This window comes from Medicago sativa, chromosome 5 (assembly GCF_051527215.1).
Source record: "Medicago sativa cultivar Bolivia chromosome 5, Bolivia_mono, whole genome shotgun sequence".
Classification (NCBI taxonomy): Eukaryota; Viridiplantae; Streptophyta; class Magnoliopsida; order Fabales; family Fabaceae; genus Medicago; species Medicago sativa.
Window position 1 is genome coordinate 62,507,581 of NC_140753.1, and position 13,369 is coordinate 62,520,949.

Sequence of the window (13,369 nt, forward strand, 5' to 3'; positions counted from 1 at the left end):
AGTCGCCACGTGTCTACAATACAACCTGGCGGTTGATTATACGTGTGTGGAGTCTTGCTTTCCTAAACAGTAGTGCATGTTAAACCCGTCATAGGCTTATCTTACTTGTTATAGGCTTCTCATCTTACACGTGTCATGGCGGTTAAGAGGAAAACTAAAACCGCAATGCCAAGATACGATCTACGCATCAAGGCCTTCACTTGCTAAAGTCATGACACAACTCTAAACCGGACGATTAGGGAAACCTATGATCGTCGTCGGTATAACTCTCTTAACTTGCTTACTTGAATATGTTGCATCTAACAACATATCATCTCTTGCCACAGAAGTGACTCTTCCTAGCTTGCTAGTTCTTGACTACTTACTTCTATATTCTTTCTAGTTCTTGACAGTCTATGCCAAGGCTCTATGACATAACACATAAATGTATGATGAATATGCATAGTCAGCTTCATTGATTATGTTAGCGTGTAACAAACAATTATCTCGGTTCATTTTATGGATTAGTCCCGAGTGGAGTAACCCCGGAAGATAATCCCTTACTACCGGTGAAATGCTTAGCAAGAGTGCACCGGACTCCCTTAGTGAACGTGCGGGTCCCTTACGGCTTACCCCGTTCCCCTTGGAGAACCTTTTGTACCCAACCTTGGATGGAATACAAAAGACACGACACCTTAGCTTAGTGAAATGCGGCTCCCTTGCGGCTTAACCATTCCCCTTGGGGAACCCCTTGAATCCAATTTGGATAACAAGAGACATGACACTCTTTCTTATAAGTCTTAGTCTTATGCATGAAAAATAAACTTAAACATGCCTTCTCTTTTACCTCGGACCCTTAAACGATCCCACTAGAGGTAAGCTTAATGCTTGCTTAACTTACTTCGTGAATGGATATGGAATCGATTCACGTCTTGCCATACTCGTATGGCACTTAACTCTTATGCGAAGAGATTACACTTCGCGTCTTAACATTCTAGAGATTCTTGCTTAACTTGCTAGTTCTCAACAACTATGTCGAGGCTCTAGGTTTTCCTTACTTAAAGTATAACTTGCTACCCGAACATGACTTGATATATCTCTCACATATCATTTATCATCAAACATTGTTAGTGTTTTGCCATGCCTTACTCTTGTTCAAACCTTGTTTGGAATTGTACTTTAGACACTTGGAATTGAGGGGTTTCATAGTTTAAAAGGATACTGCAAGATCGAGCCTCGGATAGCCCATGCTGGCCACAAAACGAATTGACAACACATGCTGTGCAGTCAATTTCGCCAGGCCAAATTCTCTCCGCCATGGCGAAAAATTTCGCCATGGCTAGCTAAATGGCGAGCTACTCCAGAGAGCCCTGATCCCCATCTCGCCATGGCGAGCTAAATTCCGCCTGGCGAACTGTAGCAGTCCAGAATTTTGCAGAAAACGTGATTTTGCATAAAAACCTCAATTCAAGTGTTCTAATTCATTCTAATCATCCAAAACATCATAAAAATAGCTTATAACTTGTGCATGGCATCAATTAACAATATTTGATCATAAATGGTACAAAAGGGGTACTAAACATAATATTTGGAACCTGGAATTTTCATGTTAATCTTACATGACATAAACATAATCCCAAGGGTAGGATATCTATCTATGGAACTCACCTAGAAATTTTCTTGCAACATCTTCAAGCCTCAAGCTCAAGCAAAGCCAAAACTCTAGCTTTTGTCCCACTTGCAATCCTTGATCAAAACATAACATCTTGTTATCCTTTCTTGCAAACTAGGATACCTTGTTCCATATCCATGAAGAAATCATCACTTGAACCATCTTTAAGCTTACCAAACACAAACCCTAACTCTTGTCTCTATGATGAACTCTACCTCAAGGTTGTATCTTGCTAAACTCTCTAATTCCATGAAATATAACCAACTTAAGTTCCAAACCAACTATCCAAAAGCCTTAGTTTCTTGCCAACATCCAAACCCTAGATTTTGAATGGCTTGAAAAGAGGAGAAGAGTTGGAATCAAGCATCAATCTTATTTACCAATCTCATGAAGGGTGATGGAGGAACCAATTCTTGATCTTGAATCTTAAAGGAAGAGGATTTGATGAGATGATGAGATGGGAAGAGAAGGAGGGAACCGATGGAAAGGAGAGAAGGAGAGAAGGAGGGAACCTATGACAGGCGGGATATTACAGTATGAGAGAGAAAGTTGTCCAAAAGTTGTCAAAAAATGGTTGTCAAAATATCATTTCTCTAAGTATTAATACGAATCTAATTTAGAGATATTTTCAAAATCAGCCCCCAATTCATAAGTCTATCCATTAACTTGTTCAGACTTCTGCATTTGCACTAATTAAATATTTATTTATGTTTAAGACTTTTGGTTGACTTTCTTTAGACCAAAAGTATATACTGACATATGAGTTCATATGCGCTCCATTTATTGTACCCTATATTTAGTATAGATAATTGCATAAATGCGTGAAACGCGGCAAAATAAATCCAATGATTTAGAAGAAAAAAAAAGAAATTTGTCAATTCAACAACTCAAGTCTAAAACCCCATTGGTGTCTGATTTCAATGCAACTATTAACGAATGTAAGGACTTGCGTAACTCAGATTTAACAACCACTGACGTGAGGTTTATTAGAAGATAAGTCAATGAAGCTGCTCATAGCCTAACTTGGGAAGCTTCACGTTACGCTAGTTTCCGTATGTTTATTAGAATTCCATCTTGTATCGAAACTATTATTATGAATGAAATGCACTAAGCTTACTCTTGTAAAAAAAAAAAGTCTAAAAGCCCATTAATGTTTTTGATCTCTCAAAACCAATCGTCGAATTTTAACAATCGACAACAAACAATAGTTGAAATATTCATCGAACTCTGTTTTCACCTATGTTCTTAATCCAAATTCAATCAAGCTCAAAAATAAAAAACCTCGTGAGAATTTCATTACAAAATCATGAAATTAATGTTAGAATTGAAGAGTTTGTAGGTTTTGAGGATAAGAATGAGGAAAGAGAATGAAGAAAAACATCATGGAGACGTTGAGGACGAGGACCACGAGACACTAAGATGACAACGACAAACATTAGGACGGGCAGAGAGGGGTGACAGTGGCGAGCAGAAAATCATTTTCAACGGAAGATATGAAGGAAACAAAGGTGTAATTCAAAATGCAGAAAACATGAGCTATTTTAAGATGTTGAACTCATAATTCTCAAAATAAAATTTTAAGTGTTCTAAAAAATATTTGTTAGCATTTTTCTATTAACATTTGTCGATTAAAAAGAAACTTTTTTGGTTACATTTTCTTTTTTCTTTGGTTACAGGATTAACAAGAAACAATCCACCATGCTGACATTAATTTTTGTTTGTTTGTACATGATGTCATGTGGGTTGGGGTCAGAGCAGAGGTAGAATACATTACTACCTCCGTCCCAATTTAATTGACACAATTTTATTTTTCGCACATATTAAGAAAAATGTATAAATAAAGGGGAAAGTGAAATATATTGTATTGGGAATGATAAAAGTAGTATTATTTAGTGTTATATTGTATTGAGAATAATGAAAGTTGTATTGAAAATTAAAATGAGTCAGTTATTTTGAGACACTTTTTGTTAGAAAATGAGCCAGTTATTCCGGGACGGAGGGAGTACATAGACAACAAAAAGATGGTTATGCGTAATGCTCATTTCAAGAACATTAATTACACGTTTGGACTTTTTAAAGTAGAGCACACATGACGTAGTAAAAAATGTGATCAACCGTCTAAAAAAACTCTTGATAAAAAAAACTTCATATATGATAAAAAAAATGGACTTTTTAAAATAGAGCACATTTCAAATATTTTCATTTTAAAATTAATTGAATAATTGATATATCTAATTAATAATATACATCAGATACATGATAATGATTAAAAGGAGCACGTGTCAAGCAAACTACTGCCATTATGAGGTAGGTTAAGAAATTCGTAAATAGCGGTAATTATGTTTTGAAATCAATAATTTTTAACTTTTTGAAAAGGCAAATGCTTTTTATAGCGAAAACTTAACCCCGAAACATTCACGAGTGTGTAAATTGCACATCCTTTATTATCGGCACCTACATGTTTGGTAAGTGGGCATTCTTTTTTGTTTTTTGTTGCCAAACATTTTCCCATTCTTGAAAATTTCGGGACAAAAGTTTTCGCTGCATATTGCAGCTCTCTTTTGAAAAATGTCTTCAATGCAAAATTTCTACTCATTTGTTAAAAAATTGACAAATTAGATAACCATTAAAAATCAACAAATTAGTTTTTAATCGTTAAAAAAGTTAGTCTCTTAACCGTAAAAAAAATTAGTCTCTTAAAAAATAGACAAATTTGTTTCTTAACCGTTAAAAATTTAGTCTCTTGGAAAATTGACAAGTTAGTTCCTAACCGTTAAAAATCAACTAAACAACAGTCCACAATCAAGGAAAATACATAATTTAGTCTCTAAACCATCATAAAAATCAACAAATTAGTTCTTAACCGTTAAGAAATGTAGTAGTTGTTGTTGCCATCTTTGAAAACAAATTATTCCCCAAACGATTTATCACGATTCATCAACAACAAATTTTAAATGTTTAAGAACTAATTTGTTGATTTTGATGACGGTGTGTAGGACTAAATTTCTTGAGACATCTGTTAAGAAACTACATGTGAAAATATAATATAAATAGTTCATTTAATACCTTGAAGTTTAAAAATTGATCTTTTTCACATGAGAATTTTCTTTTATTTCTTTTATTCCCTTAGCAATCGTGTACTTGTTAGCAAGATTTAAAAAATAAATATATGAGATAACTTATTTTAAGATAAATTTTGTCAAAAAAAAAATTTATTTTAAGATACAAGAAATAAATTGTAGGATCCATTTTGCTATGTTATGGAATTCTTCATTAAAGTAAAAATTAAATGAGTTGCTTTAAACTAATGTGGCTTTATAAAATGAAGGATCTTGTTAACAAATGTTCTAAGAACACCCTTTAAAGATTTTAAATTATGAAATTCTTTATTTAAAAAGTCAAACGTTTTAATTTTCAATGAATCAAATGCATTTTTATAAAAGTGTCCTTAAAACACACATTAACATTTCCTTAAAATGAATTATACTAACAATACAATCTCGAACTAAGACACTAATTTTAATACATTGAAATTTAAATAGATCCAACTAAATTTACACGAAACTTACTTAATTTAGTGGGATCCATTTAAATTCACTTAAACAATCTTAACTTTTCTAAAATTTATTGGTAGGCTTGTAGCTGAACAATTAATTAAAGACCCCAAAGGAATTGAAATCCCAATCGGAATCACTGAGCGTAGGACCATTATTAAAAAATTCCTCCACATTTGAAAACTCCGAAGTGAAATTCTCCTCTTGTAATAAAGAGCAAGAGCCAATTTTCTCATTACTTCTTTCTTCATCCACGTTTAACAAACTCTCCCACCACATAGTAGAAAGTGGGAGATTACCAACACATGGTTGTGCATCACCAATATTTGGGAGTATAGTCTTGTCACACTCTCTTGGAACATTGCCATCTTCACTTGAAGTCACTAGTTTTGCTGCACTAGCATTACTCACTAAATTATGTTTCTTCTTCAACCATATTGAATGAGTTGATAAAGTTCGAGGTCGAGGCTTGATAATTTCATGAGATTTGATTTTTATCATGCTTTCTTTAGATTTCTCTTTTTCTTCATTTTCTTCTTTTTTTGGAATCACTTTCTTGCGCAAATTTGTGTGCCAGTAATTCTTCACATCATTGGCTGTTCTACCCGGAAGCCTTGCAGCAATCAATGACCATCTATACATTTATTATAAATAATAAGAGTAAAGAGATGAAATATACTATAAATTGGAAGCACAAATATATATTAAACTAAGGTATCTCTTGCAAAAATAAAATAAAAATCTCCACATGTAATTGTAGATCGGTCAGCCGAGACTTTTTTTAACATATATTTTTCTATACGCACTGATTGGGGATTGAATTTGTATCAAATAGTTAAGAAATTCAAGCATCTACCGTTTACGCCACACCGTGTTGGTATTTGGAAGCATATGTGAAAATTCTATATATGCTAGCATGATTAATTAATATATAATACTAGATCTAAATTAACAACGATATTCCCTAACATGCACAAATAACAATTTAATTATAACTTGCCCTGTTGCCCAAATAACATACCTGTTCCCCAAGAGTTTGTGTAGCCTTAGAATCATATCAATTTCATCATGAGAGAAACTTTCTCTTTTGATTGCGGGGTTTAAATAATTCACCCACCTCAATCTACAACTTTTCCGGCATCTATTCAAACCTGCATATACAGTTTAATATAAGCATGGTTTCTCATGAGTTAGTTCTAACTATAGATATGTAGATAGTTGTATAATGTTCTTATCAACAAATCAATTAAATAAATACAAGTACCTGCTCTTTTAGGAACTAAATGCCATTTTCCTTCACCATACTTGTTAATACAAGCCTTGAGTAGATTGTCCTCCTCATATGTCCATGCACCTTTTCTCACGCCTCTGGTCTTTTCCATATGCACTTGCTACTTAGACACTTTCCTTATTTGTCCACAGAAAAATAAAGGCATAATCTCTTGCCCTCATAACACACACACACACATGCGCTTTAAAAGCAAGTGTGCGTGGGAGAGAGACAAAGAAATTGTCTTATTATTACTTATCGACAAAGAAATTGTCTTCTTATAATTACTTTACCCAAAAAAGAAAGACACAAAAAGAGGGTAATTTCCTCTCAAAATAAAGAGGGTAATTTGAAAAAATTGACTGTTAGTAAAAAAAAGGCTGGGATATTGTGTTTCTGCAAGAAAAAATTGATGAGAGAGAGAAGGAGAGAGAGAGAGAGAGAGAGAGAGAGAGAGAGAGAGACAGGTGGTGGTTTTTCAGGTAAATGAAACTGTGGAAATTTGTAACGGAGTTTTTTAATTTTTATCCAGGTTGGAATCTCTTCCATGTTTTTGTTAAATAACACCAAGAAATAAAATTGCAAGTTGAGAGAAATAAAATATACTCTTTTAGTCTTCAATAATGTTCTTACGGTTGTGAATTGTTTCTCCTATTGTCGTGGAATATTCATATTTTAACGAGATTAACTGACTTTTAAATTGCTAAGTGAGTGGTATCTGTAATGGGAAAACCAAAGCATTGAATGTGATCGAGTGATGATCATGAAAAGATATTCAAATGAAAGAGTACTAGATTGAATGTTACAAAAAATATTCACATATGCAAGTCCTTCATTTTCTGACAATATGCAATTTGCTTTTTGCAGCTTCATGATTCTTGCCTAATGTCACCCTTCTTCCAGCTTACCTGGCTGCCTCATTTGCAAAGAAATTGAGTAGGCTCTTGCTTTCAGTTCCACCTTCTGGTGCATTGGTTATTACAGCTCTTGTTCACAATATTTTGCGTAGACATCCTACAATCAACTGTGGTGCACCGGGTAGAGATATTCTCTTTTCTATATTTTGTTTTTGCAATTACTTCATTAGTAAATTTTGTTTCCTGGATTACTTTATCATTGGAAATGTTAACCTAGATCACATGAAAATATATGGAGTCGAGATAACGGAGGACTGATCTTGAAATCATAATCTGTTGGTCTTTGTAAGCTTTTCCATTTAGAAAATGATATATGTTTTGTTCTGGAAATACTTCTCATTTTCTTTTTTTTTGGTAGATAGACGAGATGACAAAGTCATCATAAACTCACACACACAAAGTGTAGGTATCGGGGTTCGAACCCCAATCATGACGTCCGACGTAACAATTTCGGCATTTTGTCAGTTGAGCTAGGACTTATGAGACCTGGAAATACTTCTCTATTCATAGTATTAATTCATTTATTACACTTAGTAGATAGTATATATATTAAATAGTTGCACACTTGCTTGTTTGTGATACGGCTGTATTCTGAATTGTTTCCATATTGTATCTAGGGTTAAATATGTTTTTGGTCCCTATAAATATACCAACTTTTCGTTTTAGTTTCTCTAAAATTTTCCTTCAACTTTTAGTCCCTCAAAAAAAATTTCATCTTCACTTTTGGTCCCTCCTTTAAAGTAAACTCATATGTAGAATTCATATTTTAGAATAAAATTTTACAGAAAAATTTATAATATTATTAGAATATCTCCCAAAAAAATTTAGAATTTTTTAACAAAACATGAATTTAATATGAATATTTATATTTTTTATGGTTAAAAATTCATATTAAATTTATGTTTTGCTAAATTTTTTTTTTTTTTTTGGGAAAGATTTTTACAATAATATTATACACATTTCTGCACAATTTCATTTTAAAAAAAATACTAATATTAACTTTAAAATAGGGACCAAAAGTAGTGATTGAAAATTTTATAGGGACTAAAAGTTGAAGGAAAATTTTAGAGTGACTAAAACGAAAAGTTGGTATATTTGTAGGGACCAAAAACATATTTAACCCTTGTATCTATGTTTCTCAAATTAGTTTTCTATTGGTAGAGCCAGCAGATTGATTGGATTCCTGGAAGGATGGATAATACTTGGGTGACATTGTGGTTGGTGACATTGGTGACATTACCAACCACAATGTTACAAGTGTACAAAACAACAAAAAATCACTGATTTGTTTAGGCCAAAAATATTCTGCTATATATAATAGGCTTTGTGGCCTATGGCAGCTGGCAGCCTGGCACAAAATCACTGAATCAGTCCTGCCATAATCCATTGTCTAATGTTCAATTCTCCCTAGTATCAAGTGAAATGAAAATGTTTGTTTGGTAAAGAAAAAAGGCATCTCCTGGTGAAAATTTTGATGTTCTTCAATTAAGCTGCAAATACTTGAGGTATGTGGTAATTTTGCAAGGGTTTTTAGAGAAAAGAAGTAATACTTCTAGTGGAGGGAAGTTATTGTTGGAAGTTATACCTATATCCATACTCTTGTTATAGTAGCTAGTGAAGACTATTGGAGAATAAAGATAACGTATTATTTATAGTATTATTTATAATTGTTGGAAGTTTTTTGCAGTCTTTATGTTTGTCCATGAGAAATTCTGAGTTGTTGTCTTATATTTTTCTTAATTTATATTGTTAAGTAAGAAGAAAAAGGATAAAACAATTATTTTTTTGTATTGAAAATAAAAACCAATATTAACTTTGACCTGTTTAGTATATTTACTTTTATTATATTCAACAAATAATATTTTTAACAAATCATTTCGAACACTCTTTCAAGATAGTGAAAATCGTCGTGTAGGCCGCTTGTTTAGTATATTACTCCTTCCGTCCCATAATAACTGAACCATTTGAAAAAAAATATTGTCCTAAGAATAATTACCCATTTTACTTTTCAATACAACATTAATTACTTTTTTTTTTCAATTATAACTCTAATTAATATTACTTTCACCACTTCCAATTCATTATATTCTACTTTACATTTATGATAAAGAAGAATGCACCAATACTTGACAGAGACACTCAAAACCTTTTTTTTCTCTCTCTTTCATTTATGCACTTTTCTTAATCAGTATAAAATGGTCACCTGACTCAGTTAAACTGAGAAGGAGGGAGTATTAAGTATAAGAGAAATCTAAAACTCAAAAACTTGGTTAAATAATAAGCTTAAACTGAGAAGGAGGGAGTATTAAGCATAAGAGAAATCTAAAACTCAAAGACTTGGTTAAATAATAAGCTTAATTGTACTTTTGACTCTCTAACTTTTTAAATGTTGCGATTTTGACCCCTTATTAAAAAAATAACAAATTTAGTAATAGGGAACTTTTGCGGTACACCTCATAAATTGAGGTGTACCGATACTCCTGCTTCAAAAATTTATAATTTAACAATCATTTTATGAAATAAAGAGTTATTTAACAACATTTATATTTTATAAAACATCATTTTATAAGAAAAAACATCATTTCATTGTTTATAAGAATCATATTAAATTTTTAACATTTTCTTATAAAAAATAATCAATATTCTTTGTTATATGTAACAAAAATTCAAAAAAAGTAAATTTTATTTCGTCGACACTTTTGCTAATTATTGTAATTGTTAAATATGATTGAAAACAATTCTTTTTCTTCAAAAAAACAACTCGTTTCAATATTAATTTGATAATTTGGTGTACCGATACACTCAAATTTGTGAGTGTACCATAGAATTTGCCAAATAAATTAGCCCCTTTGCAATTGTAGTCTTTTTGGTCAATTTTGACCGGTCAACGCCCATGTGGCAAGCCTCATCTGTAATTATTGAATTAAAAAAAATAAAAAAAGGCAACATAATCATTTTTTAAATTAAATAAATGAAAAATAAAATTAAAAAATTTTAAAAATCAGAAAAAAAATAAAAAATAAAACTCAAATCTCAACCTTCAGTTCTTCATATCAATCCCAATCCAACCAAGAAAAAAAAAATTAACAACTTCCACACACTTCCCAATCCTATTATTGTTTGTTATGTTATTACAGTGGCTCTATGGACATAATAATTATTGAATTAAAAAAAATAAAAAAAGCCAACATAATCATTTTTTAAATTAAATAAATGAAAAATAAAATTAAAAATTTTTAAAAATCAGAAAAAAAATAAAAAATAAAACTCAAATCTCAACCTTCAGTTCTTCATATCAATCCCAATCCAACCAAGAAAGAAAAAAAATTAACAACTTCCACACACTTCCCAATCCTATTATTGTTTGTTATGTTATTACAGTGGCTTTATGGACATAATAATATGAATAGAGATCAAGATCCCAATTACGAATTCCAGATTGGTTTAGGCTTATTTGATTCCGATGAAGAACAACTAGTAGGCACTCAAATTCCAACCCAGGTTCAAACTATGGTCGAAGGTTCAGGTTCCATTAGGTATAGGCAGGGCCGGTTTTATGATTTATGGTGCCTGGGCGAAACAATAAATTTTACCCTTTTAATTATTCCAATATTTTTTTCTTGCATTTTTTGTTGCAAAATATTCATTTATAGTCAAAGTTATCTAAAAATATATTTTCAATAGAATCAGGTAAAGCGGGTTAAAAAGAGATATATATATATATATATATATATATATATATATATATATATATATATAGACACACACACATTACTAACCACTAAGTAAAAATAATGATTTTGATGCCCCTAAAAAAGTGATGCCCTGGGCTGCCGCCCCTCGCGCCCGCCCTCAGGGCCACCCCTGGCTATAGGGTATCCGACTACAACCCTGCTCCTGATGTTGATTATCTACGGGTCTCTCTCTATTTTCTGTTATTTTGTTTTTGTTATCCACACTCCATTAGCATCAGCTGAAGGGTTTACAAATAGTTATGGTGGCAATGGTGGTGGAGGAACACCCACACGAATGGATCTTTGTAATATGGCTCACTAAGTTAGTGTACATGGATGCTCTCAGATGCAGGGTCAATCAACTTGTGTTGTTTAATTTTTTTTTTCCTGAGTTGGATTGAGATTGACATGAAGAAATGAATATTGGAATTTGGGTTTTTTTTTTTATATTTTATTTTTTTTCTGATTTTTAAATTTTTAAATTTCATTTTCATTTATTTAATTTTAAAAATGATTATGTGGCTTTTTTAATTTTTTTAATTTAATAATTACGCATGTGACTTGCCACATAGACGTTGACTAGTGAAAATTGATCAAAAGGACTACAATTGTAAAGGGGCCAATTCAGAAGGGACTAAATTTGTCCTTTTTTTAATAAAGGGCCAAATTCGCAACATTTAAAAAGCTAGAGGGTCAAAAGTATAATTAAACCTAAATAATATCAAGTGATCATCATCCTTCAAAAAAAAAAATATCAAGTGATCATTTGAACTATCAAAACTAGGGTGTATCTCTAACATTTGTGATAAATTGACAATCCATCCAATCTGTTATTTAGCTCTCATGAGTCATGATACATATTGAAAGAGACATATTGACATAGTCTCAGCATGTAACCCCTTAAATCAAAACACGTGAAGTGATCATTCTAGTTGTATGAGGTCACAAATTGCTAATTTAATGACTTACTCCCCCGGTCTCAAATATAAAAAAAGATTACTTTTTAGGTTCATTGAGTAGTTAATGTATCTAGTCTACATTGTAAAACAAATACATTAATTATTTAATGAACCTAAAAAAGGAATCTTTTCTTATATTTGAGACCGGAGGAGTATTACAATTGGGGCTTCACGCCGCACCATTCTTTCTTTTCTAGGTGATAAGATTGTCTCCAAATTCCAATGAATATAAAATACTTAAAAAATGATCTGTTAGAAGGAAAATCTATTCCGTTAGCATCTGAATATCCTAGAGTTCGAGGGTGATGCTTTTCTTTAGAGTAATGATACATAGATGAACCGTCATAATATTCTTAAAGGCTCCAAGACCTCCAGAAAGGCTTTAATGACCTCTAGAAGGGCTCGGGCGCCCCCCAGAAGGGCTCCTGAGCCTCTGGCGCGCTCGCCTTAAGGCACCGCTCTTCTAAGCTTCTAGAAGCCTCTAGAAACCGCCTAAAATACACAAATACCCCTGTTACTTGGGAACCAAGCAACCAAAACTCAAGCCCATAGCCGGCTATAAATACTACTCATGAGAGCATTCTCAAGGCATCTAATCATCAGTCTAAAACCCTAGCATACGATTCTTAACCCGAGAATCCCTTACTGTACTTTTTGCAAGTACAATAGACATCCTTAGATGACAACACACACTTTGACACCCACACAAAAATCTGACACATGGCTATGTGAACCCAACACAAGTACACTTTCACTTTCATCTCTTCTTCTCTCTTTCTAGTGTATAGGGTATACAAGGGTGTATGGAAATAAATAGTGTTTATGTAACATTTTCCTTTTCTTTATTATTTATAGATAATGTTTTAGATCTACACCAATATACTCAAGAGTTACAAATTATAGCATTCTAATGACAATATTGTGTTAAAATCAATTTTAACTATATATATGTTGAAATTTGACTCGGTTGATAAATAGTTGACAACCTCTGTAGTTGATGATTTTTAAGTACATCTATTATCGTTTCGTTTATTAAACCTCGAGGTCTGCTTTGACTCTGATAGCTTTCCGAGCCTAACTCTCCAAAAAAATTACCTAACAAAAAAATAATATTAAGGTAGTGATTATTCATTTAGCCTTAAAGTGTGTTTGGATTGGAAAATGTTTTGAGGTAATGTAAATTTTGAGGGAATTCAAATATTTTTTGGTGAATTCCATTGTTTGGATAATATTTTGGAGAATTTTTCAAATGATGAAAATTTATGAAGCATTTTGTTCAAGTTA

At 32.1% G+C, this 13,369-nt stretch overlaps 1 protein-coding gene across 1 annotated transcript; it reads right to left on the reverse strand.

Annotated features, from left to right (window-relative positions):
• Nucleotides 1-5,082: 5,082 nt before the first annotated feature.
• Nucleotides 5,083-6,668, reverse strand: LOC146923842 (transcription factor MYB113-like). Its single transcript, XM_085708955.1, has 3 exons — nt 6,470-6,668; nt 6,227-6,356; nt 5,083-5,839 (listed from the first exon to the last, which is right to left on the reverse strand). The coding sequence occupies exons 1-3, from the start codon at nt 6,585-6,587 to the stop codon at nt 5,302-5,304; spliced, it is 786 nt and encodes a 261-aa protein (XP_085565081.1). The 5' UTR covers nt 6,588-6,668; the 3' UTR covers nt 5,083-5,301.
• Nucleotides 6,669-13,369: the final 6,701 nt, after the last annotated feature.

What these genes read in the sequence shown, in the direction of transcription:
- LOC146923842 (XM_085708955.1), bottom strand. Translation starts at nt 6,587, where the DNA reads ATGGAAAAGACCAGAGGCGTGAGAAAAGGTGCATGGACATATGAGGAG. An exon ending in TTTAGTTCCTAAAAGAGCAG is followed by an intron (nt 6,357 to 6,469) that starts GTACTTGTATTT and finishes CTGTATATGCAG; the next exon opens with GTTTGAATAGATGCCGGAAA. An exon ending in CACAAACTCTTGGGGAACAG is followed by an intron (nt 5,840 to 6,226) that starts GTATGTTATTTG and finishes ATAAATGTATAG; the next exon opens with ATGGTCATTGATTGCTGCAA.